General features: G+C 43.6%; 1 protein-coding gene across 9 annotated transcripts; it reads left to right on the plus strand.

Annotated features, from left to right (window-relative positions):
* The first annotated feature begins 1299 nt into the window (after positions 1–1299).
* On the plus strand, positions 1300–27495 carry LOC147013842 (interleukin-17 receptor A-like). Of its 9 annotated transcripts, XM_085851114.1 has the most exons (10): positions 1300–1759; positions 1877–1991; positions 3811–3909; positions 4452–4473; positions 11379–11522; positions 17549–17676; positions 18830–18941; positions 24259–24411; positions 24588–25646; positions 26311–27495. In XM_085851114.1, exons 2-9 carry the CDS (start codon positions 1914–1916, stop codon positions 25598–25600), a joined length of 1749 nt encoding a protein of 582 aa, XP_085707240.1. In that variant the 5' UTR covers positions 1300–1759; positions 1877–1913; the 3' UTR covers positions 25601–25646; positions 26311–27495. The 9 variants fall into 9 exon arrangements, with proteins under 9 accessions (XP_085707240.1, XP_085707239.1, XP_085707244.1 ...); XM_085851113.1 differs by lacking the exon at positions 26311–27495 and having other exon boundaries at positions 1301–1739; positions 24588–25690; XM_085851112.1 differs by lacking the exon at positions 26311–27495 and having other exon boundaries at positions 1302–1759; positions 24588–25690.
* Positions 27496–27906: the final 411 nt, after the last annotated feature.

The raw sequence follows: 27906 nt of genomic DNA on the forward strand, positions 1-27906 counted from the left end.
TGTACCACACAGTGAATCTGAATTTGTAACTAGTTAAGGAATAGTACCACACAGTAAAATCCCGAATTAGTAACTTGTTAAGGTATAATCGCACACAGTAAATCCCGAATTAGTAACTAGTTGAGGTGTCGTACCACACAGTAAATCCCGAATTAGTAACTAGTTAAGGTGTCTTACCACACAGTAAATCCCAAATTGGTAACTAGTTTAGGTATGGTACCACACAGTAAATCCAGAATTAGTAACTAGTTAAGGTGTAGTACCACACAGTAAATCCAGAATGTGTAACTAGTTAAGGTGTAGTATCACACAGTAAATTCCAAATTTGTAACTCGTTCAGGTATTGTACCACACAGTGAATCTGAATTTGTAACTAGTTAAGGTATAGTACCACACAGTAAAATCCCGAATTAGTAACTTGTTAAGGTATAATCGCACACAGTAAATCCCGAATTAGTAACTCGTTGAGGTGTCGTACCACACAGTAAATCCCGAATTAGTAACTAGTTAAGGTATAGTACCACACAGTAAAATCCCGAATTAGTAACTTGTTAAGGTATAATCGCACACAGTAAATCCCGAATTAGTAACTCGTTGAGGTGTCGTACCACACAGTAAATCCCGAATTAGTAACCAGTTAAGGTGTCTTACCACACAGTAAATCCCAAATTGGTTACTAGTTTAGGTATAGTACCACACAGTAAATCCAGAATTAGTAACTAGTTAAGGTGTAGTACCACACAGTAAATCCCGAATTAGTAACTAGTTGAGGTGTCGTACCACACAGTAAATCCCGAATTAGTAACTAGTTAAGGTATACCACACAGTAAATCCCAAATTAGTAACTAGTTTAGGTATAGGACCACACAGTAAATCCAGAATTAGTAACTAGTTAAGGTATAGTACCACACAGTAAATCCCGAATTAGTAACGAGTTAACGCCAGGTCGTGTTTGGGCCCTTTGGGTCGTTGCGGGTACGGGGTTACCATGCAGGGGTTTTACCTCGTTATCCATGGTTGTGGGACCACGTGGTGTGAATAAAGTTTCTTTCTCACCTCCATGAGATTGGTGTTTGGTGGTGGTGCTGAGTTTTGGAGATTCCCTTTAACCAAAGTGTTATCAGGAAGATGATCGAACCACAGCATTTAAAAACGATGGCGTACGGACTAACAAACCACCATAGGTTGGCAACCATTTGATCGGCCTTATCCTCCTCCTCCTCTTCCTCTTCCTCTTCCTCCTCCTCCTCCTCCTCCTCCTCCTCCTCCTCCTCCTCCGTTGTAGTTCCTTGACACCACTGTCGCTGTACTGTACATTATTGTTCGACCATGTTCCTTGAAGTCCTCTTTGTTTAATAACTAGTTACGTTAACCTTTAACTACGAAGGTTTTATCACGTTTGAACATTTAACGGGCCGAATGGTGAATAAAAGGAACAATTTGAGGATTCAAATGACGTCAGTTTCCCCAGGATTTCAATAACCCACCGTCATTGTCACTGAAGGAACAATTATTGAGGAAGTTCTTCAGTTCGTTAGGCGGTGTAAGAGCACGCAGCATTGTTCGGAAGTTTCCGCTCACTTTTTAAAGCGTCGTGTTTGTATCTCACGTTTATTGAGACGTTTAACGAGTTGTTCGTGTTGGACCGCTGTCATCACGCTTTAAACATCGATGTACCGGACAATTGAGAGGGGAGAACACAGGAAGGAACAGCTGAGGTAAAACGCTCGAGACTGCAGGTGAGAAATCGCGTGCACAGGTGAGTCTCGCGGCTCGAATCCCTTTCTTAACGGCCGGATGGTTTGACCGACGTGAATTAACTTTCTCCAGTTGATGACAAGATGTTCGTGTTTTAATTGCTGAATGTATCCGACAGTGAAAGCGCGGCGTTACGTCACAATGTGCGTGACGTCATGATGTTTTGCATAATAACTCATCACCGGCTGGGTTTCCCCACCACAAGACTTGCTCGGGACGTCTACATTCCACAGGTACACGATATATATGTATAGCATGTTTATAATGTTCTTTTTTTTTATTATTTTTTACTTTGTTTTGCCTTAATAGTTTAATTATAACTTTTCAAATACTAGTGCGTGGCCGTACGTGCGTGGCCGTACGTGCGTGGCCGTACGTGCGTGGCCGTACGTGCGTGGCCGTACGTGCGTGGCCGTACGTGCGTGGCCGTGCTGGCAAAAAAAAGAACAAAAAAAAAAGAATTGTGACGTCATAGCACCGTGTCCTGTCATTGGTTTGGTAAATAAATGGCCATAACTTGGGAAGCACTTGTCCGATTAATATCAAACCTTGAAAAGGCACATCCTCAGGTCCCCAGCATCGATTGTGACGTCATACCAAACGAAGAAGAAGAAGAATTAATTGTGACGTCATTCATGATGTCATAGCACCGTGTCTTGTCATTGGTTGACAGATAAATGGCCGTAACTTGGGAACCGCTTGTCTGATTAATATCAAACCTTGAAAAGGCACATCCGCGGGTCCCCAGCAATATTCCTGGCAAGTTTCAATTAGATCGGACCAGCGGTTGTCGAGAAACAGCGGTCGCAGACACACACACACACACACACACACACACACACACACACACACACACACACACACACACACACCTGGAATTATAGATAGATGTCTTGATGTTAAGAATTACAATCCATCTCTATCATCTATCAGCCAAAGAGTAATTTTCAGGGTTTAATATCCAAGCGGTGGATATCTCCACCAACCCTACGTTGGACTATAACGATTTGGGCCGGTAGGCTATTAACTTGGGGGTATGCACATTCTCCTTCAAGCTGTCTCGCTTTGGTTTGAATCCCAACCCAGCTATAAACAGCCGTTCTGGTGTTTCACTGGCAGGGTGATTCATCGATGTGTGTGCCATCCCTCGGATGGACGTTAAGCCGGAGGACCCGTCTGTCAGCACCAGTCGTTGGTGGACTCGCGGTGTCTTTTGTGAGGAGTAGGCGAGACGATTACAAAAACGATCCCCCCTCTCTCCCCCCTCTCTCCCCCCTCTCTCTCACCCCCTCTCTCCCCCCTCTCTCTCCCCCTCTCTCTCCCCCCTCTCTCTCCCCCCTCCTCTCTCGCCCCCTCTCTCTGTAAATGTATTCACAAATGTCTACCAAGCACAACAATTAATTCAACCCTTGGGGAAAAAAAAACAGCTTTCAAATCTTGGGAAACACTTGGGAAACAGCTGAAACAGATGAAGAACGATATCAAACCTTGAAAAGGCACATACTCAGGTCCCCAGCGTCGATTGTGACGTCATACCAAACGAAGAAGAAGAAGAAGAATTGTAACGTCAATCGTGCAAAAAAAAAAAAACCCATTAATTGTGACGTCATTCATGTCATAGCACCGTGTCTTGTCATTGGTTGACAGATAAATGACCGTAACTTGGGAACCGCTTGTCCGATTAATATCAAACCCTGAAAAGGCACATCCGCGGGTCCCCGGCAATATTCCTGGCAAGTTTCAATTAAATCGGACCGGTGGTCATCGAGAAACGGCGGTCACATACAGAGATTGCTGGAATTATAGATAGATAGATTATTATTATTTATCACTGTAAATAAACTGATTTGTGCAAATGAATTGTGCATGTAGTTTTGTTTTTAATCATTGATGAAATTTGTATGGGATTGCTTGATTCAACCTCCATCTTCAACTGTTTCACCCCACTTTGTTCCTGGTTCTCAATAAGGCAAACCAAGTAACGAATGTGCAATAATTAAATTGATTTGGAAAGTATTAATTTGAGGTTCGTTGTTTCCTCGTCCCTGGGAGAGTCAGATTATGCTATCGATGTTGTTGCTTCTGCTGATGGGAGCTGGAACTGGAACTGCAGTTGGAACTGTTCATCTTCATGTTGACTGCTCATCTATGGTGAGAATTCCAAAATTAAAACACCTTTATCTACTGTGACAACTCTCAGATATGCCAGACTTCCTCCATTATTGGTCGACCTGTGTAAAATTGGGCGACTATAACGATAGATCCAAGAATGGGACTTTTCCCAACTGTTGTGGTTCAGTGACGTAGATGTGACCACTCCATTTTTATTATTTATTTCCAACTTTGATCGAAATTCCCACTGGCATGTCTGACCTCTGCTTTTATCCCAAGTGCTTTACGACCAAAGTAGAAGGGGGTTCTACAAATGAAGGGAATCTATAAGTTATCATCCAGAGATGCCTCGGGATGGGTGGGGGGGGGGGAGGGATATGAATTGATTTTGGAAGCGTGTTTTCATGTGGTTGGCATTCAAGTTCATAATATTGAGAACCAACTTTCTACTGCTCATCTAAATGTAAAAGGGATTCACGAGACAGACAGGTAAAATTGGGCCGAGAGCCAAACTGCAGGTTCCTGTGCACACGGAGGTACTTTTCAGTCACTTATTGAAGATTTGTTTTTTTGTCTTTCAGGAGCTGAATTGCACTGTAGAAGGTAAGGAGTCAATAACTGCTTTCTTTCTCCATGTTCAGTTGCCTTTTCTTCTTCTTCTTCTTGAAGAAGAAGGTTCGCAGGATGCGGCCGTCAACACGACTGGAGTGCGTTGTTGGAGCGGTGGCATTGATTAGATTGTATTCGATTGAAATTTTCTTCTTATGAAGTTGGCTCTCAGGTCAAACTAGAATTGAATAAACTAGAAGGGTACTCGGTAGAGCGCATACCTCCGCCATGTAATGCCTGATCCACATCGGGCCCAATACATTTTTGAAATATCATGCTATACATTACTATATCGTTTTTGGCTGGATCTCCCAATCGTGAAGAATCACTTTGAAAATTAAATAACTCTCATATCCAGATCCGGATCCGGATCTTCACCAAGATTGAATCAATTCTTCCTTGTCACACACCCAACGTGTCCACCAGGTTTCACCTGGATCCGTCCACAACTTTTTTCAGATATCTTGCACACAGACAGACGGACAAACAGGGATGAAAACCTAACCTCCTTCACCTTCGGTGGTGTCGGTAATAACTGGACCAAACTTCTGACATTTTCTTCTTTGACGCCTTTAGTGTTCAACCAATGCAATTGCAAATGTTCCTGTGACGAGGCAGTAACCTAGGATTAAAAATATTGCCAATGTGCATCATTAAAAGCTTTGTAAACAAAGTGTATGAAATATGACCAGACTCGGTGGTGTAATGGTTCGAGCGTCCGTTCCGAGTCTGGTAGGTTAGCACGGTTTGAACCCTGGGCGAGTCGTGCCAAAAATTAAAAAATCATTATGTTCAGCATTTATAAAGGATGGAGAACGGACAAATACCTAAGCTTGAATAATTGCCTTTTGATATTACACGCTTATCAGCCCCGAAAAGAGAGCGAGACCTCGGTCGAGACATTGAGGAGGTGGTTAGGATAACGAAGGAGGTAGCAGGCAGACAAAACAGGGACAGGGTGAAGGCCGGCAGGCAGGACGATCTCAGGGAAAGCTCTCCTCTGCTCAGAGACGACTCTTCCCCCCCAAATTCACAATCCTTCTCAGAGTCAGGTCTCCTCAGAACTCCCGATCCTTCCAGATGCACCGCACCTGCCTGATCCAGGCTCCTCTCTCTCTCTCTCTCTCTCTCTGGCCAACACTCTGCTCCTCGAGGCATCCATAGCTCAGTCCATGATGGTCCGTAGCGCCGCTACTGGTAGTCTGTAGCTCCGCCTCCCTCTCTCTCTCTTGTCTGGCAGAGCCCCAAGCCCACCCAATTCTACCTGGTGGGTCATTACAAAGGGGTTATATATACAATACCTTATCTTGATCCCTAATTAATTATTACTATGCAGCATCCACTGCGTCATGCACATTCAAACAAGACAATCCTTCAGCTGACGTATCCCTACTTATTACATCGAAATTGGCTACCTAATCTTACACAGAGCATGCTACTCTATACACTTCTATCTGTTCGATGGCAATGTCTAACCCCCCCCCTCCCCCCACCCCACCCCCAAAACAAAACTTAACACGGTTCAGCCCATCCCCCTTGTCCGTATATGTCCATCTGTCCAAGCCATAACTTCTTTACTACTTGAACTTTTGGCATCTAGTTTTCGACAACCCTTTTATTATGATATTAAAGAGAAAATGATTAAAAACTGGGTCAAAATGTGAAGCGATAAAGTCATCATGACGATAAATAGCCCTTATTAGCCGTGCTGCAGCGCCTCAAGCATGGGACGGCTGGGTTTTTTCGGGTTTTTTTCTTTTCTTATTTTTTCGAATCAATTACGTATTTTCTTATTTATTTACCATTCGCAAATACCACCTTTCACTTCACTGACGGGAATACTAAGAGAGAGGGAGAGAGCGTGAGAAAGAGAGGGAGAGTGAGTAGCGAGAGCGAGGAAGGACGGGTCAGGAGGTGTGGGGGGGGGGGGGACGAAAGCAAAGGTAGCCGGCATTGCCAGGAAACACTGAGTCCCCCCCCACCCCACTCCTTCCCTTCCCCTGCCCCCTCCCACCCCACCCCCTCCCTTGGGACTCCCACCTTCCCCAAGACAGGTGGTGGCTCGTGTGTCTATAAATTATGCATTGTGAGAAAATGACTGTTGGAAACCCCAAGTAAAGTGTATTGTGCTTAAAAAAAAAAGTGATGCTATAAAGTTGTCATGATTAACCTTGAGAGCTCAGAGGAGTAGTGTCACAAAGAAACAAACGTCTCATTTGCTTTTCATAGAAGATAACATCACTCCAAGCTCCTAATGAAATGAAATAACATCCAAAATGAAAGTAGATCGCACAAAAAGGGGAAACAATGCAATCTCGTGTTTAAATAAAAACACACCAGATGACACCGAGGCAACGCACGACACCGCGGGGTCCGCACTTTGTACTTTGGTCCATTGACCAGTTATTACAAAGGAGAATCGGATCTATTTTTTTTAAAGTGTTTAACATTGACAGTGCTTACGTCTTTTTCGGTTTTATGGCATTTTCAGAGCAGCGAGGCTCTATATCTGCCACATGCCGATAAATAACAGCGGTGAACGAAGGAGCCTTTAGTTTATAAAATCCATAATACTATTTGGATTTCCCGCTCTCTTTTAAAAAATGTCATAACCGCCTTGCAATAGTCGGAAATGCTTACGGTTCAAGTGGCCGAAAATGTTCGGCAGATCCGACACACCAATCCCTACCTCTTTCATGCTTTGAAATAGACGCAATCTGGGTCCATCATATAGAAGGAATTTTAAAAACAGATGGTTCAAATCTTTGGGTTTACTACAAGTATTGCAGGTCCCAGTAGAGTGACATCCAATCCTGTGAAGGTATGAAGTAAGATGACAGAGCAGAAGGAGGGACGGCAGCCGTTCTTAAATAAATAAATACACTTGGTGATAGGAATCACTGATTTCTTAAAATGTTCAGATTTCACTCCAGATTTTGACAGTTATTTAGTCCACGAGATCCGATCCTGAAATCAGATGCCAGATTTCGATGAAATGCTCTAATTATTCCGTGAGAGGTGATCGTGGTTTCAAGGCAAGGCATTTTTGAGCAGACCAAACAAAATGGAAGCTTAAAAATCCAGCAATGTGACAGAGGCCTGACGGAGATGGTGCGCTACCATTTTGGGAGGGTTTATTCTGGGTTTTTTGTGATGAGCCCCCCCCCCCCACCCCACTCCCCCCAAATTATCTTTAGAAGGGCAGATAACAGCAATTTTTGAGAGGAATCGTGCAAATGATGATACAAGCATCAAATTTGGCACATTTGTTCTCCAGGAGATTCTAATCAAATCTGCCTGATTGGCCATTTGAAAATCCAAATTTTGAAAAAAAAAAAAAAAACTTCAAAAAAGTCAAGATCACAAATCAATGTTGGATGCTGGCTGAGATTGGTGAATGTTTCAGAAACATCATCAAAGACGTTCCAAGTCTGTCATGCAGTTTTCTTCCCTTTACCGCGGAATGCAGACACGACGTCACATCCAGTGAACGCATGGAAGTATGGGATCCCTTTAGCTTTCTCAGGCCCTATTGCAGAAACTACCTTATGGACTGGAATCCATTGCGCCTTGGCTCCTTGGCCAAAGGCAATCCACATGTTCTCAAGACCTAGTTCCTGTAAGGATGGCAGCACAGATATTGCTATGACTAGTAGGTCCGTGTCACTCGCCTTCATGATAATGGACTTGCTGCCATCAGTTGTTGCATCCCTGGCGTGTGCAAATATTCGAGTGTCAGCTTCTTCATGACAACATGGAGACACAGCATCCAGTGACTTCCTTGTGTTGCTAATGGCATCTTCTCCTTTTGTGACAATGACTGTGCTTGTCGTCTGTGCTTCACACATCTTTTCCGCAAGGAAGTGAAACAGCTCAGTCTTGTTGCTGTCATCTCAAAGAAAGCTTCTCCAATTACTTGGGGTCTCACTGGTTCCTGTCACTCTTCTTCTGATTCCTTGCCCCCTTTTCGACCTTGCCTCGGACTTCAGACTTTACTTCTTGTACACATCAAACACTACGTCCAACCTCTCGTACCTGGCACCATAGGATTCCACCTTTGGGATGATGTCTTCTTTAGCATCGTCATCAAATATTTTTGAAGTGCGTGGAGGTAGGGCATTGATAAGTGCTGAGCCATCAATGATGACTGCATCTCCCCTTGGTTCTCTGTCTGGGATGTTCACTTGTGCTTCAAGAATTTCAGCCAGCTGTGACTTCAAATTTTTTAGAAGTTTTTTTTTTTTTTTTCAAAATTTGGATTTTCAAATGACCAATCGGGCAGATTTGATCAGAAAGCCCTGCAGAACAGAAATGCAAAATTTGATGCTTGTATCAAAATTTGCACGATTTTTCTACTATCACTACACCAGGGTGTTTAAACTTACCCGAACATGTAGTTTTCATTCAAGCACTCTCTTGGAGTTCCCTTGGTATGCATACATAGTTTCAGGCTGCTCTGTTTCATAGTTTTGGAATTATGGAGGGATGCACGCACGCACATTTATTATTATGGATTGATCTCCAGTGTGTCTGTCCAGGCCATAACATTTTTACCATTTGAGCTTTTGTCATCAAATCTTCAACAAAACCTTTTACTATGAAAATATGGAGAACACAAATAAATAAAATGTACACTTTTGTTTTGACTCATTTTTGTCAAGTTTAGTTTGAGTACAAACCAGACATGGACAGGCTTTGCATTTTGAGATGCTTTGTATTTTTTTTGTTTTGTTCTCTTTTTAAAAAATTATTATTAACCTCGGCCATCGAAGATCGGAGGTTACTGTTTTCACCCCTTTCTGTTTGTTTGTTTGTTTGTTACTTACAAAATCTAAAGATTTCGTAAGTATATTGATGCCTTCCGTTTCTGTTTGTTTGTTTGTAGGCACGATAACTCGAGAACGGAAGAAGCTACCAATATCAAATTACACCACGTGATTCAGGAGGGTGATGGCTAGTGCTGATTAGATTTTGGTCAAAATCGGTCAAAGGTCATGGTCACAGTGAGGTCAAACATCCAAAACATTCGATTTTTGATGGTTTGGTACAGAATCATCGTAGAAACTTCTGGTTTGCTTCGCTACCTTCTCAAGAGACAGCTTTTATTAGACAAGGTCAGAGGTCAAGTTGACGATTTCGTAAGTACCTGTCTATGACTGCTTGTTTGTTTGTTTGTTTGTTTGTAGGCACGATAACTCGAGAACGGAAGAAGCGACCAATGTCAAATTACACCACGTGATTCAGGAGGGTGATGGCTAGTGCTGATTAGATTTTGGTCAAAATCGGTCAAAGGTCAAGGTCACAGTGAGGTCAAACATAATTCCGTAAATTCATGTGGAGAAATGGAGTATTTTTGCTTCGCTCGACGTTACGAGTTCGTTTTAACTTCGATTTTAATTTTGTCTTTGGTTTTTGCGATCGCTTCGGACGCTTAAAACTCGGTTGTCGAAATTCTGGTAAAAATCGGATGTTTTGGAGACGTTTTAAGATTGTATGAAAAATATTTCACTCGACGCGTCACGGGTCGTCACGTGATGCAGTGCGCTCGAGCAGACGCGTCGTTGAGTTACGTTAAGGTTTAATTGCGTGGAGAAATGGAGATTTTTGCTTCGGTCGATGTTACGATTTTTGATGGTTTGATGCAGAATCATCGTAGAAACTTCTGGTTTGCGTCGCTACCTCCTCTAGAGACAGCTTTTATTAGACAAGGTCAGAGGTCAAGTTGATGATTTCGTAAGTACCAGTCTATGACTGCTTGTTTGTTTGTTAGTTTGTTTGTTACTTATGAAATCTAAAGATTTCGTAAGTATATTGATGCCTTCCGTTTCTGTTTGTTTGTTTGTTTGTTTGTAGGCACGATAACTCGAGAACGGAAGAAGCTACCAATATCAAATTACACCACGTGATTCAGGAGGGTGATGGCTAGTGCTGATTAGATTTTGGTCAAAATCGGTCAAAGGTCAAGGTCACAGCAAGGTCAAATATTCGATTTTTGATGGTTTGGTACAGATAACTCGAGAACGGAAGAAGCTACCAATGTCAAATTACATCACGTGATTCAGGAGGCTGATGGCTAGTGCTGATTATATTTTGGTCAAAATCGGTGAAAGGTCAAGATCACAGTGAGGTCAAACATCCAAAACATTCGATTTTTGATGGTTTGGTACAGAATCATCATAGAAACTTCTGGTTTGTGTCGCTACCTTCTCGAGAGACAGCTTTTATTAGACAAGGTCAGAGGTCAAGTTGACGATTTCGTAAGTACCAGTCTATGACTGCTTGTTTGTTTGTTTGTGAACAGTATTACGGAAAAACTCCTCGACGGATTTCGACGAAACTGGGGGGGGGGGGGGGGGGGTTCGGTATGGTCCAAGGATCATGCTATTAGATTTTGGACTTGGTCCCCCCCCCCAAAAAAAAATTGTGAGAGGATAAAAATTTTTTTTTGCATTTCTGCATGTTTTAAGTGATTTCCAACCCCCGTCCCCCCCCCCCCCCCCAAAAAAAAAATTTAGAGAAAAATTTTTTTTTTTGCATTTCTACATGTTTTAAGTGATTTCCAACCCCCCCCCCCCCCCCCCAAAAAAAATGTTGGAGAAAAGAACTGTAACTCTGTGAGCACTGTTGACATCATATTTAATGAATAAGATATAAGGTTCATTTGAGTGACCCAGCGGTATTGGCGGCGGAGGTTTTGCACTCTCCCAAGTGCTCCCCCTTTAGTTATTTAAATGTTTTGAGTTTGGTCCATGTAATCTAACTTGAGAAAGGACCTCACATTACCAGTTATGCTTTATGATTTTCATCATACGTTTAAATTGATCTCGTTTTTTTATGCATTTGCTGCAAAGAAAACCAACTGGACAAAGCGGTGAATTATTCAGTTACTTTGTCTGCAGAAAGGAAAATGGCAAACTGCAGTAAAGGGGGTTCCAGATGGACACCAACTCCACCACTTATAGACTCAGTTAAGCCAGTGCTGCAGAACAACACACCAGGTGGTCAATTGTTCCTGCTTATTGGCTGGAGGATGAAGACTGATGGTATGTTGATGAGTTTATTCACAGGGCACAAAAAGGTACTCTCTGAAATAAAGGTGTGTGTGTGTGTGTGTGTGTGTGTGTGTGTGTGTGTGTGTGTGTGTGTGTGTGTGTGTGTGTGTGTGTGTGTGTGTGTCACGCTACTCCTACAGTTCTGGGCCAATTACATTCAGACTTGCTACAGAGGATGAGCATGACCCCATTGTGTAGGAGTGTTTTTATCTTTGACGGTGGTCTTGTGGGTGTTGAGGGGGGACGCAAATTCCCAATGTAAATGTGTATCGTGTAGCGCCACCTCCAGGTGGAGGAGGGTATTACAAGTTTCCACCGTTTGCAATACAGTATTCCTGTCCCCACGTTTTCCTGTACAGTGAGGTGTTTCTTGCTTCATGCACGTAACCTGAGTGTTTTTTTATTTTGCTGATGCAGAGCTGTCAGTGGCCGATACACCGCCCAAATAAAGGTATGCATCAAAAGAACGTGTTGCATGCTTGGAACAAAATCACCCATACGGCAGGTACTCTGCCAGTTAAAGAAATGTGTCGAGCACATGTTTAGAAAGAGCCTCATCTTCCCCACCCCATTCTTCATGTCTCAGTCCCATCTTTCCTCTTCCCTAGATTCTTGCAACATTTCCCCATTGTACGATCTGTCGATGTGTGAATTTCCATTCTGAGCAGCATTCAGCAACTCGCGGCCCACACCGCAGCATTACTGTGTCAAAGGTAGCAACATGCTGGGGACATGGCCATATGTGGACATCTGGAATGCTCAATGGCAATACACCATACGTGGTATGGAAATTCCATGGCTTGCACCACCAATCAGCACAGGCTATTGATCATCACCCACCAGGCAACGTCAGCGAATAGGCATGCACTGAGCACGGGCGACCCTTGGAAAGGGACCCGGAGCACCAGAAATGCCACGTGGGCATATACGGGGGAGTAGCCAGGAAGGGCACTCCCCGCATTCATGCGGAGTAGGTTGGCTCGGAGACAGCCTCAGCTGCCCAGGGGTGCCGTAGTTTGAGTTCGGCAGACGGGAATCCCTGCCAAGTGAGCCACGCTGCCCAGCCACGAAATTGTGCAAGGGCACGAGAGAAAATTTGAGGGCCAGGCCCAAAATTTATAACGGGCACCAACACAGGCGATGAGAATCATGGCTTCTAGAACCAATAGTTTCAAGAGACAGGCGTGTTGAAAAGCCCCGGGGATAGTTTAAACTTTAATAAAGGGTAGGACGGATAGGAAATGTGTACCCCCTCGCACTATCCATCCCTTCGCTGCCCGTAGGCCGCTGGACTCACTTTGGGAAATTGCTGAAATCTGTGAAGGTTGTTCTGAGGCTCAATTGGGCCTCGAGACAGATCCACCTGTCTCTTCCTTATTCCCCTCAAGAAGGATCTTAGGGGTTGGGAGTAGGCAGGTCGGATAGGTTAGCCGGACAATGACAGTAAGGGGGTTGGGGACAAGCAATTATAAGGAAAAAACAATAATAATAATAATTATTGAAAAAGTGGATTGAAAAAATTGGAAAAAAAATAAAATAAAAACCAATGTCACCCTCAGGGTGACCTGTATCTTGCCAAAAGGTGACCACGTGTGGCTTCTTTAAGGTCACACTGAGGTGAACAGAGCTGCTATCCACCAGGAGCGACTCCTTGAGGAATATCTGCCTACGAGAGATTCCGATGAGAATCGTTCTACAGAGTAACCATGAAAAATATGCGTTTGCCTCATTACGTCACCAAATGACGTCATAATGTCTCAAGCTTGACATATCAAGAAAGCACTCATCGATGTGTTGAATTTGACGTACTACACGATATGGTACCTAAGATTTCAAAATTTGACCTTGGGGTCAAAAACTTTCGACCTCCAGTGCTAACCATGAAGGTCAAGGCCGATCGCCACCAAAAATTAATCAGCTGAGCGCCAGACCATGAACTATATTCCCATGAAGTTTGAAGACGATCCGATCAAAATTACTCAAAAAATAAGGGTTTCGTCGACTCCCCTGATTTGCGACAAAGTGACCTTGAAAATTTTATGCGCTGAAAGGGACCTCTATAGGCCTCTGATATGCGAAGTTACAAAAATTTCCAATAATAACTGTGCTCTGCAGAATTTTTTATACGTGATTACAGACAAACAAAAAAAAAAAAAAAAGCTGACTAACATATCTTGCAAAAACTTCGTTTTGGCAAGATAAAAAAGTGGATATTGAAAAAAAACCAATTCTTGAAAATAAAAAAATTATTGAAAAATTATAAACCCTCCCAAATATATAAAGTGAGTACCCTAATAATCCTCAAATAAAAGTAAATAAAAAAGGGAAAAGTCTTAATTTTGTTGTCGCAAACTAAGGGAGTGGGTATGGACAAAGACAAGCAAAGGTGATTGGCTGGGGGGAGACTAGGGAAGGTCCGAGCCCGTTTTCAGAGCGGCCGGCACCACCGCACTCCCTCCAGGACCTCACGGACCAGACCAGAGGTCGGCCAGCTTCATATGCCGGCCTGTTGTGCTGTATCTTCCGGTCTGCATTTGCCATGCCTTCACTTGCCTGCCTTTGCCTTGACCCCATGCCTGCTCGCCCTTGTTGCATGACCTCCCCATGTCACCAACCATCCATGTGCGCCAGGACCATCCATCCCAGTGTGTTTGCAAAGACTGCCCTGCAGGCAGCCACACCATCCATCATTTGTGTTTTTGCATCCAGTCCATTCTTCATTCAAATGAGCCAGGGACTGCATTGAGCAGCCCGGCTACCTCCTCCTTTTATAAAGGCCAGTTCAAATGGCATGTGGGACGGCACATGGCCTGCTATGTTCGGGTGAGTTGCCTCCAGCAGCCAGGAATGAAAAAGAAGGTTCAGTGACAAAAAGAGGGACCTTTTGAGCAGGCCCTGAAGACGTCTGACCTTTATGCTGCTGTGCACTCACCCACACAAAACTGTTGACTTTGCTGTGCCTCTTTTCCCACAGAGAGCAGGTCCTGGGCCATGGTTAGTGTAAATAGTTAAAGTTGTAAATAAATTGAAACCCACCTGTGTGTTTGTGTTAGCGCTGGCAATTTAGTTAAGTTGTCCGTGTGAGTCTGATAGTTTAGTTACGTGGCGCACTAGGTTATTTATTTTTGAGACATGTATTCGAATGTCGCACTCGGATCTGTAGGTAAAACATACTGGAGGAAAAACCTACACCTGCATGGCACACAAAAATTTACGACTCGGTACGAGTCTATAGAAAAGGGGGGGGGTAGTGTTACGAATCTGGCAGCCATTTGCACACAACAGCCAGAGTCCCCGCAGTTCAGTTATTTCGATAAGTATGTGTTTATAGTTAGGGTCCCGTCCTTCTGTCTCATGGGTTAATTTCATGTGCGCTGCGGGTTTCTTTTATAGTCAGGTTTTTTACATCTTTAAATCTTCCTCCCAAATCAATCAATCCTCCACCTCTCCACACCATCGACGCCATTGCCCATGTGCGTTCGACCACGGACGTTAGCGGAGGTTTCCCCACCTCAGAACACCGACTCCGCCCAGGAAAGGAGGGGGTTCCCCCCTGTCCAATCACGGATGGCCAGCACATCACCCCACAAAACCCTGTCCAATCAGGAGGCTCATCACCTCAGAGCTCCGACTCCGCCCCAGAAAGGCAGGGTTTTCCCCCTGTCCAATCAGAAGAGGACAGATATCACCCCACGAAACCCTGTCCAATCAGGGCAAAGATTACCTCAGGGGACCGGTCACCCCACCTCGTCACGGGGGGGGGGGGGATAAGAATCGCTGGGCTCCTCTGAGTGTTGGCTGGAGTTGGGTTGGAATTGTCAGAGGAGAAAGGGTCACCATTGTTCCTGGTCTGCGGTCTTTTCCGGGGGTCCTCGCTTTGTTGGTGGAGTGTCTGGTTCGGGGGTTCTTTTTGGTGGTTTCGTGGTCCTGTGCTTGCTGGTTCGCTCGTCTCGAAGAAACCGCACGAGGTGGACAGGTACCGGCCAGACTCTGACCCTCCAGTTCACCTATCCTCCCGGGCTGAAGGGCCGAATAAGGCCAACCGGCCGTGTGTGTGTGTGTGTGTGTGTGTGTGTGTGTGTGTGTGTGTGTGTGTGTGTGTGTGTGTGTGTGTGTGTGTGTGTATGTGTGTGTGTGTGTGTGTGTGTGTGTGTGTGTGTGTTGCCAGTCTGTTAAGTAGAATTGTTAAGTGCTTATTGCTCATTGTACATTGCATATTCGTGATTAAGTCTGCTCTGTGTCTCCCTCATGATTGTAAAATAAACCCCAATTGTTAAATGTACCAGCTCATTGTCTGTGCTTTCTTCCATTGACCTAGCACGGTGCAGGTTTGAGAAATAGTGAGGCCGTCTGTGCCGTAAGTTGTCATTGGGACCGGCACGGTTCTGGTAACTCCTGCTCGGTTACGCCGGACCCGAGTCGGTACATGCGACTCGGTTCGGACAGTCGGCCAAGGGTGTGGCTTCCCCGTTAGCTAGACGGCGTGAGTACTTGGGTAAATTGGAATAGACAAGTGGACCCTACCTTACGCCTTCGAAATATTGGTGACCACAGTCCTTTAAGTGACCCGTCGACTCCGGAGTTATCCGGGGTGACGACCTTTCGATTCCGGGTGTTCGGTGGGAGACGGCCCAACTGCTCCGTCTAGCGGTCGTTCCTCGCCACCGACCCCCGGCCCACAACAATATAATATGATTTAACAAAAAGTTGTGGACAGATTCGGATGAAATTTGGTGGACAGGTTGAGTGGTTGATAAGGATGAATTGATTCCATTTTGTTCAACATCCGAAACCGGATACGATAATTTTTTGGGGATTTTTAAAAAAGTGATTCTTTACCATTGAGAGATGGGGTCCAGAAACGATATATAGCAGGATATTTCAAGAACTTGAGGACTAGTTCTGACAAAACTTGGTGGACGAGTTGGGTAGGAGGCAAGAACAAGCCGATTAGATTTTGATTCATGTCCGGATCCAGATGCGGCCTATCGGTGGGATACAAAACGTAAACTGTTCAGCCTGGCGGAGGTCCGTGCTCTCCCGAGTGCCGTTCTAGTTTGTGGTGTTTTCTGCCTGTCTTTGTGTCTGGGATTTTTATTTCATGTCCTCATGTGCCTAATTATTTCCAATAAAACTAGCGATAGGCATCGACAGCCATCCTTGAACATGTTGTGGAACACCAAGCTGAAGCCCTTACTTTTTTTTCTGCCCTCACTTTTTCACCTTTATTAGCTTTTAAATCCGTTTTTCTCCACAACCGCTTGAGCAATTGACACAACACTTTGAACATAGTAGCGCTTGCCCACGGATCATTTGTTTTTAAACAAAGTTACATCATGATTGGATGGAAAAATGCGACTGGTGTTCCAAAAAGTCCGTGTTCTGTCGGCATAGATTTCAAGGTGCTTCACATATCAGGAATAAATGGCCTGGACCTCACTTCGCTCGACCTCACTTCGCTCGACCTCGCTTCGCTCGACCTCGCCCGAATAACTCCTCTCACGATGTCCCATGACTTTTTAAGCATTGCATGACCTTATGAGGTTTAATTTCAGTGTGAAAATGTTTTTTTTTTCACATGGTAATCTAATTTACTTGCATTGTTGAGCCTGAAAACAATTGCAAAGGAGATATTTAAATCTTTAACTGTGATTTTCAGGGTTTAATGCTGCTGTTACGCTGCAGGTGTTTGTCTGGACGGCTTTCTTATGGAACCTCAATACAAAGTTGTCTTCCTTTAAATGCTGCCTATGCAGGATGCTGTACCACATAGCGTCATCCTTTGAATTGGCATTAACAGGCTGTCCTGTTTTTCAACAAGATCTCTTCATATATTTTGAATTCGAACAGGCTTTTGGCCTGGGGTCGTACACAAATATACCGTGTCTAGAATCTCTGGGCATTGCTTTTATTCCTAATAATATAAAGGAAGAACATGACGAAGCAACATGCTCGTATGTAAGGGAAGGACTCGTATTGTTGCTCACTCTCCCCAACTATATTCGTTCTCTCACCAGCAAGCATCCAGTTTGTGAAAGCGACGGAAGTTTGCTTACAGGAAGTGGGTGCTGATGGCATGAAGTGTGTGTGGTTCTTTTATCATCACAACTTCACAATGCAAACAAAGGACGAGCGTGGCACAAGAGTGAGTACTTTGCTTGCTTGGACCGTGTAATAAGCTTTGGTGAGCATAACTGAACAACAGCAGGATTTTCGTAGATGTTTGAACAAATACAAATGCACACTGACCAATCAAAGCCATAAGAGATGGCAACAGGAAGTTGTCACCTAGTTGGTCACCTGTCGTATCTTTAATCGATTTGGAAGTTTTACTACCCTGTTTCGGTTGGTTCTTTTGTCCCATTATAATTGAAACTGATTGGGTGTGATGTGTGATAAAACTCACTCAGCCATCGGCGAATTTCTTTGTAGATCATACAGCATGCATTTAAGCATCTCCTTACAACACACGCTGAAATGTTCAAGTTTTCTCCATTCAAGGGCTCATGTGTGAAAGTTGTGTTAGATGTCGTTACAGTCATAGGTATGAGCTGCCCAACAGGATGGGACAGAGGCAGTGTGACCACTCCTCATTTTCATAAATGCCAAGGTGAGCCAATGAAAAAAGCCGAGAATTCACAAGGTTTCGGAAAAGCGATGATAATAGAAAACCAAGACGCCAAGAGGAACAACGAATAGTCAAGATCTTGTGAAAAAAATCCAAGGAGTGGTCACACTGGACAGAGGTAGTACATACGCCTTTTCAATAGTCTCGCCTCACTGCGATTCTTGGCCCATGTATACACTGTCAGATTTGTGCTTCACATGCGGGAGTTCCATCACAAAGTGTGCCCATCCATCATATGGACATTAAGCTGGTTGTCCCATCTGCTAGCATTACTTGATGGATGTTAAAGAACCCACGCTGTCTTTTGCAAAGTGTAGGTGAGTTATCACCAGCACCATGAACAAATTCCAAATTCCTGCCCTGAATCATCCGGTTAGGGAAAAGGAAAACCACCCACTGTAATCCTTACGGCGGGGCAGCGCTGAACCTGCCTTCGGGCAGTGCACCACAGAGAGACAGATTAGCTGTGGTTAGATCATGGTTTAAGGTACTCACCGATGATAAAACTGCATTTGCATTTTATTGATGAAGAAAGTTGTAAAGACGTGTAGTGGAGTGGTTATATTAAAAATGGACACGGCCCAGTCGTGCAGCTCACCTTGGAATACGAGCCAAAACTATCACAGCTAAACAATGTGCACACTTGCTACGTGATTATCTTGTTCCGCAGTGGAAGTTCAGCTTCTCCGGTTTCCTTGTGCAGCGGGGTGCAAATTACTCCGTCATTCTGCGGAATCTACCTTGCGTGAACCAACGGGCTGTCACTCAGGTGGCCATCCCAGGCAAGTAGCAGGCCCAATTATTAATTATTAAACACAACTTTTAGCACCCATGACACAAAATGCCAAACGATTACAAAAACCGCTATTTCATGCAACATTATGTATACTCGAACATATTCCGTATTTTTTCAGCGTGTCTTTTTTTCTTCCCCAGAAAGTCCAGAAATCAAATTGTCCACAGAATCAACTCGTCAATGGTTTAAGACGTTGACTTGCATAAATGAAAAAAAGTTGCAAAGTGTGATTTTAATTTTTTTTCTGAAATGAATTGTATAATTGTTAAAATAAAACGCACTACAGCAAACGCGTTAAATTAAAACACCCACTGCGATCAGAGCACCGGGGAAGTCCGAATATTTATACGAAGCCGAATGTTGTGTTGGGAAGAAAAGAGCACAGTACTTAAAAATTTAAACTTAAAAAAATGTTGTACACTTCTGTGCAGAAATCATTGTCCAGAACATTTGCCAAATGGGTGAGCAATTAAACGTTAAACTCCTCCCTGACGTATGCGATATCATCCAATCAATATGTGAAATGTTTTCAGGGCTGGTGTAAAACGAAGGATACGCTGCGGACGACCAAAAGTACCAATAAGGATAATCAAGGCTGTAAAGCTTGGTGGACGAACGTTGAGGATAAGTTGGAGGAATGTATTTACATTCCTAATTTATCTGAAAGGTCGTCCTACAAAAATGTAATTCAAATAATATGCACAAAACAGCTCATTAATTTTCATGACCCTGCAAATACCAAAGATAGCGATGTATTGTGAGTGTCAGGGAGGAATTAACGCCTCTTGTTCTGACTCAGTTTTGCTCACTACTGTAGTTGATTGAGGTTCATCTACTCCAAATCGACTTATCCATGAATGAAGGAAAGAAAAATGGGGAAATTAGTGAATTCGAGTTGTACTCCACATCGACTTGTAGTCCAAAAAATACGGTAAATCCTTTCGGCAGAGGCATTGTAATGATTTGTGTCCAATGCAGAGCAATTATTCTGTATCTGTAACGGATATAAGAACCCGTTTTACAAATGTTATTTTCACAAGTCCTCCAAAGCCTTCTTCCAAAGAAGCCAAAAATAGCCAAAAAATTTTTCTCCTTGGACAAGCACCGTTTACAAATGGCTTATCATACCGTTTCGTCGGGAGTAAAAAATATTATAGACCACAATCGTGTATGATTACCTTTTTAAACATTCACGACTGCTGTTTAACACTAAACTGAAAGGGAGGAAACCTGACGTTCTTGAGGCATCATATACAATTATCGCAGCCCTGACATGATTAACGAGCCTGAGCCTAAATCTACAGTCATCTATATACCCCATAGAGGTTAATAACATGGTTATCCCACAACCATTTATCATCCAAAGTGAAATACTGTATACTGAAACAAACATGAGGAGAGGTAGGAACACCCCCCCACCCCCCAACCCTCCTCCACCCCTTTATGTTTCCTGCTTCCTGTGTAAAATTACCATTCTGCATAGTCTTTTATGTGTATCCCTTTGTGTAAAACAACTTGAAGATGAGCAAGAGCGAGAATTGCTTTGCAATACATGTCCCCTACCGATGCGGTATCTACTATATAAATGGCAGTCCTTCTGTCTGTTTGTTTGTAACCAATAAGCTCCTAGACCAGTGAACCGATCTTGATGAAACTTTACACACATATCGACCTAACATTCAGCTCCAGGATGTGCTAAGTGGCTTTCCATAAAAATGAATATATATATATATATATATATATATATATATATATATATATTCCATTAAAAAAACAGGCTTTTGAATAGTGCGCCGGCGTATTAATCATAACAAAAGGCTTCATGGTTAAAAACGCTAGGGTTTTTTGAAATACAAAATGTTCATATTCATTGACTTTTTAAACATACACATTCTCCTCCTGTTATTTGAATTCTCGAACTGCACACGCACGGCAACAGCTAACTGCTGATAGATCTGCTCATGAAAGAGCCAGGCAAGCAGAGTCGGCTGCAGAGAGAGAGAGAGAGAGAGATAGAGAGAGAGGGAGAGAGAGAGAGAGAGAGATAGAGAGTCGTCTTACTGCTGATAGATCTGCTCATGAACGAGCCAGGCAAGCGGAGTCAGCTGCAGAGAGAGAGAGAGAGAGAGAGAGAGAGAGAGAGAGAGAGAGAGAGAGAGAGAGAGAGAGAGAGAGAGAGAGAGAGAGAGAGAGAGAGAGAGAGAGAGAGAGAGAGAGAGAGAGAGAGAGAGAGAGAGAGAGAGAGAGAGAGAGAGAGAGAGAGAGAGAGAGAGAGAGAGAGAGAGAGAGATAGAGAGAGAGTCGTCTTACTGCTGATAGATCTGCTCATGAAAGAGCTAGGCAAGCGGAGTCGGCTGCAGAGAGAGAGAGAGAGTCGTCTTACTGCTGATATATCTGCTCATGAACGAGCCAGGCAAGCAGAATCGGCTGCAGAGAGAGAGCGTCGCCTAACTGCAAATAGAGCGTCACACCGACGGGCGAGAGAAGCACAAAACTCGCGTTCCAGCTTTCTTGGTCCGGGTTTTGGCAGGACATCAAGGACAGTTGCCACTGCTGCTAGAAACCTTGAGTGGCTCAAGGCCACCTTCAACTATGACCTCTCTGAGGATTACGACAGCATGAGGAATGAGGAAAGCCTTCCTTCCATAAATCTGAGGAATAAAAGAAGCCTTCCTAATTTTCTCCATACAACTAATGCCTCAGTCTAACTAGCGTGAGGAAAATAGGGCAAATTTCCCGGGTATTACCGGGTACTTCAGCTAGTGTTAAATAATCCGATGTACATACATGAAGCAAAAACATGCGTGTGACCAGGGCAACAGTTTATAGCTGGATCAGGTTTTGAACTCCAGCTAGACAAAGGTGAGTGTGCATAATTGTAGGCCATCCACTGACACCCTTTAATTATGCTATTAATACAAAAGTGAAATTAATGAAGTTTTTTTAGTTTTTGTTTTTGCGCATAATTATCGGTTTTGGCCAGACTTTTCGCACCAGTCAACACATCTCTTTATTTGGGCGGTGTACAATGGCACATTCGGTGCCAAAAATAAAAATAATAAAAATAATCCGATGAACAGGTAGTGTACAAAAAAAATGGAAACACCTGGGTAAATGAGGGATGCCATTGGTATTGAAAGCAACTAAATTAGCAAATAACAATAACTTAATTAAGCAAATAACATCCCAGTATGCTTCGGGTTACGTATAAAAAAATCTGCACAGGCCGAGTTGCCTGTAGTTATGGCGAGCATGGCTGCAAGAGGAGACCTCAGTGACTTTGAAAAAGGGCTGATTGTTGGGGTGTGTTTGGCAGGAGCTTCAGTGACAGCTCAACTTTCTGATGTTTCATGAGCAATGGTGTCCAAGGTGATGTTGAAGTGGAACTCCGAGGGAAAGACATCATCAGTAAAGGGTAACCGTGGGTGGAAGCACATACTTGAGGATCGTGATATCCGTACATTAATTTGAAGTGCAAGGCAAAGCAGGTGAGTAACTGCAGATTAGACTAAATTTTAGCCTGGGGTGTGAGCAGCCGGTTTCATAAAAAAACAGTCCACCGAAAACTCCACAGAGTGGGATACCATAGTCGGGTTGCAGTGCACAAATCACTTATTATATCTGGCAATGAACGTTTGCGAGTCCAGTGGTGCAAAGAGCACAGGCAATGGACTACTGAGCAGGGGAGATGTGTGATAAGGTCAGATGAATCATCTTTCACCATGTTCTTGACAAACTGACAAGTGCACGTGTGGTGCCGACCTCAAGAACTCCACAACCCTGAGTGCTTGATTCTAACAGTGAATGGTTGTGGTGATTCTCTAATGTTGTGGGGTGCATTTTCCTGGCATGGTTTGAGTGCAGTAATTCTCTTAGAAGGGAAGGTCAATGCCAATCGCTACTTAATGGTACTGAGTGATCATCTTCATCCTATATTGCAGCATTTACTATTTGGCCAATCAGACCGTTCAACCCATCCTGAGGCCTAAGGCCTGATGGACCATATACCCATTTCAAAATGTTGTCAGGAGTGGGCTATTACAACACTGTGAAAATTAATTTTTATGTACATTGTGGATGTTTTTTTTTTGTAGCCATTTTATCATTTTGCCTGACTTTCCTCTAATTTCATCGTCGTAATTTGCTCTCGACCGCACACACTACTTTATCGTTGCCCATATGTATAATGAATCGCTTCCCTGTCCCCACCCCTATACCGTTTCTGGGGCATTTAATATTGCACTGTGCACATGCTGTATTGACTTTTCGGGTTGATGGGGAAATGCTCTTTACCCTTCAATTTACACTACGACTTGCTATTTTGTATGATTATGGATACTCTCTCGCATGTGGGGATAATATATTTATTTTTCAACAAGAACGTTCGTTATTTGCAGCTTTATACTGATATTCTACAACATAATTATGAATCATAACTGCAATGCATTGGTCCAAGGCTATTGAAAACTACTTATTACTCAACACACACGAAGCAAAGAGTTGGTTTTAAGCAATTAGTTCACTTTGTCTGTCGATCCGCAAACGTCAGTTTATGATCGAGGAACAACTTGATTTCAACTAAATGTTCCATTTTGAAATCAGAACATGAATCAGAAAACAAACCTGTAGTTTATCAGTATTTTGGCTCTGAATTTGTCCCGATCATGCATGCGCAGAGAGGAGGGAGATAATTTTTTTTTTTTTTAACTTTGCCTGTCTGGGAGTCAAACAAAATTGAAAATCATTCCAAACAGGAAATTTACTGTGTTTGAGGATGTCATTAAGGACTTAAACAACAGGCACAAAGAACTAATGTTACATGTTAAATAAGTTGGTGTAAAAGATGCTGCATCAACCACGATAAACTTCCAAAATAAGTCTTTTTTTTCCTCCCTCCCCCCCCCCCCCCTTCAACTTTCAAAATCTTTAATTTTATTTCAATTGAATATTACACTTTCAAAACCCATGAACAAAATATTATGGCATTTTATGTCATTACGACCAATCGAATTTGCCACTCACAGACTCTGCCCCGTCCTTGGCGGGTGTTTTTTTTCAGTGCGGGTTTATCGCTGGATAAGAGGTACCACTTCCTGACTCAGGGTTGGCATGCTTCAATAGCTCCTGGTCGGTGTTTTGTTGTGCAATAGAAAGTGTGTTAATCATCTTGTTTTGGTTCCAATAATGGTTCATCATGAGGAGGTGCAGGTTTTGCAAGGCTCTCAAGGTGCTGCAGTAAAAATGATTTTGAATAATTCCGGTAGCCTCGTACAATAACCAAGACATGATGCCTTTTGTTGCAGGATACAAACCCTCAACCATCCCATGGCCAACAATTCGGCCTACTTCTTTTACACCAGCTCCACCAAATATATGGCTTTGGTTTTGTCCTCTCGTTTTGATCACCAGCTTTATTCTGATACCCACACTCATCTTTGTCCTGCGTTACAACAAGGGTAAGGCGTGCATTCACCCTAAAATGTGTGTGGATGTCTACCAAGGAGATTTGCCCTTAGATTTAATGGTGTATTAATTATTTTCAATACTTGTTTTCTGTAGATAAAGAAAGGTGTTTGTGTTATTAAATAGGAAATCAAAGTGCTCTTCATTTTCATATCCCACCTTCTTCCAGGTGCAGACAATGCCACGTCTGCACAGACAGGCACAGCTCGCGCAGAACAGCGAGTTCCATTGCAGACCAGCAAGCAAAGACGGGTTCTTATCTTGTACTCTCTCGACCACGAACTCTACAAGAACATTGTGCTACGACTGGCGGAGTTGCTGCAACACTGCTGTGGTGTGGAGGTGACGCTCGATTTGTGGGAGATGCACAATATTGCTTGCATTGGACATCTGCAGTGGTTGTCTTATCAAATGGCACGTATCGATAAATCTGACGGCATGGTGTTGTTGCTGTGCTCACGAGGCACCATGGAAAAATGGCGTGCACACTGTGGCATGAGACAACCAATACGGCTGTGTGAAGACCTACGCTCACCCACCGGTGACCTTTTCACACCTGCACTTACCATCCTCTCTAGTGACTTTGGTACTGTCTCGGCACTGGGTAAGTATGCGGTGGCTTACTTCAAGGATGTGAGCAAAGAGACGGACATTCCTGATGTGTTCCGCACTCTTCCCACATACCACCTCATGGACCATTTGGAGGAGCTGTTCTTTCGGCTACATGGCCTCGAGCAGCATTCCCCTGGTGTCACATTGCACTCATTAGGAATCTCTGCATCCGACTACAGCAACGAAGCTTTTGGTGAACGACTACAGCAGTCTCTGGCGAATTTCCAGGTTTGTCAAAACAAGAATCCAGACTGGTTCAATGAAGAGTGTCGAGATAAAAGGCAGGACACCAAAAGCGATAGTGTCAGTGATCCAGAGCAAGTGAGCGTCAACTTCTGTCTGGAAAATGAACTTGTTTACTATAAGCGAGAGGATGTGGGTCCAAGCATCAATTGCTTTGATAGTGAGCTGTCCACAAGGGCTGTTGGAAATCAGTTACAGGAGGTCAAACTTTATAGCAATGACTTCCCTACATGGACCCACACTGCGCATTTGAACTTTGCATCAGGATCGGAAAGTGTTGAGGGTGGAAATGGTTATGTTTGGCCGGGTAAATACGAGAGACGATGAAGAGTGGTTTGAAGAATGAAGCCTTTTTCTGTAAATATGTTTGAAGGTACATGAACGAACATTTTTTTTTACCATTCTACCTGAACAAGTCATACTTTTATATTTCATTTGAAAAATTCAACTCTATTTATTTTTCATTCCCTTGGACATCTTTCTGTGTTTGCTTTGAAAAGTTCGAAACCAACAAGTACTTTTGAAACAAACCTTTGCCAAGTGCACTGGTAAATGGGATGGTGTAGGTTCAGAAACACATTGCACGATGTGCAGATGCTAAAAAGGTATCCAATGGCATTGTGCATTAGGATTCTTTATCAGAAGTTTTGCAATTCTATTTTGGACAATATCAATCTCAGGAAGTGCTTCCACAAATGGTTTGGATGTGCAAAAGGCATTGGGTGGCAATAAAGCGCTTTGCAGAATAAATTGGCGTGAGGCATCCAGATGGCAGCAGCTTGGTGATGGAGTGGGAAAGACCTCACTGGGTGATTGCCTGCCTACGTTGGAACTTTCCAGACACTCTGACAGAGTGACGACCTGTCCAAGAATGGTTCCCAGCCACAGAAACTTTCACAACTTGACATGAGCACCCCAATGCTCCGTTCTTCGCCTTCTTTCGTATGCAGTACATGGTGGTGGATAGCATCATTTGCTTGGGTGCAGTTGTGCCGCTGATGCGGTTCCCCCCCCTCCCGCCCCCCCCCCCCCCGTAGGCTCGAAGAGGAATTTGGAATTTGTTCAGGGAGAGTCGGCAATCACTCCTCTACTCTTCGCAAAGAACACCGTGGGATCTTTAACGTCCAACAATCAATGCTGACAGACGGGACGCCCAGTTTAACGTCGATCCGAGGGACGGTCCACACATTGATTAATCATCCTGCCTGTGAATCATCAGGATTCAACAGACTGTGGAAGTTGATTCTACATGAGAAAGAAAATATACAAATGAGTGGAGGTGAGCAGTGAGCCTGGATTTGTGAGTTTAATGGGATCATTGTCATTGAGAGACCGTGTCCGCCATGCATAAACTTGGGAGGGACAGAGGCAAGAGAGGGCAGAGGGTGCAAGACAAAAAAGGAAGCTTTTAATATTAGGATTTCACTGAACTGTCCCTTGTTACGCTTCTCAGCCGATTTTAGCTCCCTGGTGGGTGAGTTTGCTCTGATTGGCAGGATAGCGAGGTCTGCACAATTTAATGAATGGTGGGAATAGGGTGAAGTGGAGGAGATTGAATCTTAACCTTGTAGAGGTGAAAATAGGGAGGGAGTGGAGGGTTGAGGGGGTTCAAGGGGATGTGTGGATGCAATTATGTGGGAGTATATTTTTTGGGAAACGGAGTGGGGAGCCTTTTAGATGTTTTTGAATAAATTGTGAACGTAATACAAATTGGAGTTTGAAGACCCCATCAGTATAATGCATAACAACACTGGCAGTGCAATGTCATGGAATTGACCATGGCAATCTCCCTGATCCTCAATGGCTTGGTCGTGGTAGTGGTGGATGCATTGTTCCTGCACAAAAAAAGAACCCTGCTGAGTTTCACAAAACTATACTTGCCGTTAAACGTCCCACCTGAGCACCACGCTTTCGGAAGGTGTGTAGACCACCACTGCCCAACGCTGTTTCACGCTTGGTTGCGAATCCTGTGTTTTAACGCTTCCTCGTCGCCTTTTTCTATCCGCACCGCCAAAGGATGTCTGCACCGCACATGCAATTAACGGCACACTTCATGTGGGTGTTAATTGTTCATCATTAGCTGGGTGCTGGAAATTAGCCACTTTCATGCTTATTGCTCATGTAAAAAATTGAACTTTCCATATATTTTAATTATCTCAGAAAAGTTATTACAGGAAATGTTCACTTCCTGGCAGGGTGGAATAAAAGTAAGAATAGCTCCGCTGGTCGAGTGCAACCCTTTGAACTCTATAGTTTGGGTTAGATTCCTTTGAACACTACTTCCTTCGGATTAAAGCCCCCATATGATCTTTTGAAAGTAGTAGGCCATTGTGTGGCGGCATCATGGCCAAATTATAGGTTTGGACTTCAGTGTAAAATTAGCACAACCTGCCTGCCAGTGGGTGGGATGGAGCGTGGATGTCACAGAGGTGTGATGGACCAAATTACCTTTGCATTATATCCTATATAATATTTCTGCAGGGTATATGATCAACACAAAACCTTTAAACCAATCAAATATCTATACTCCATCCAGAGCAATCTGTCATGCCCGCCAAATGAATACCTCAACCGACAATACACTGGATCTCAATTGTCATTGCTTTTCCCAGTGGCAGGCTTGAAGAGAATTT

The sequence above is a fragment of the Eptatretus burgeri genome, chromosome 13 (genome assembly GCF_056783735.1).
Source record: "Eptatretus burgeri isolate ZD-2024b chromosome 13, Ebu_testis_v1, whole genome shotgun sequence".
NCBI classification, from domain to species: domain Eukaryota; kingdom Metazoa; phylum Chordata; class Myxini; order Myxiniformes; family Myxinidae; genus Eptatretus; species Eptatretus burgeri.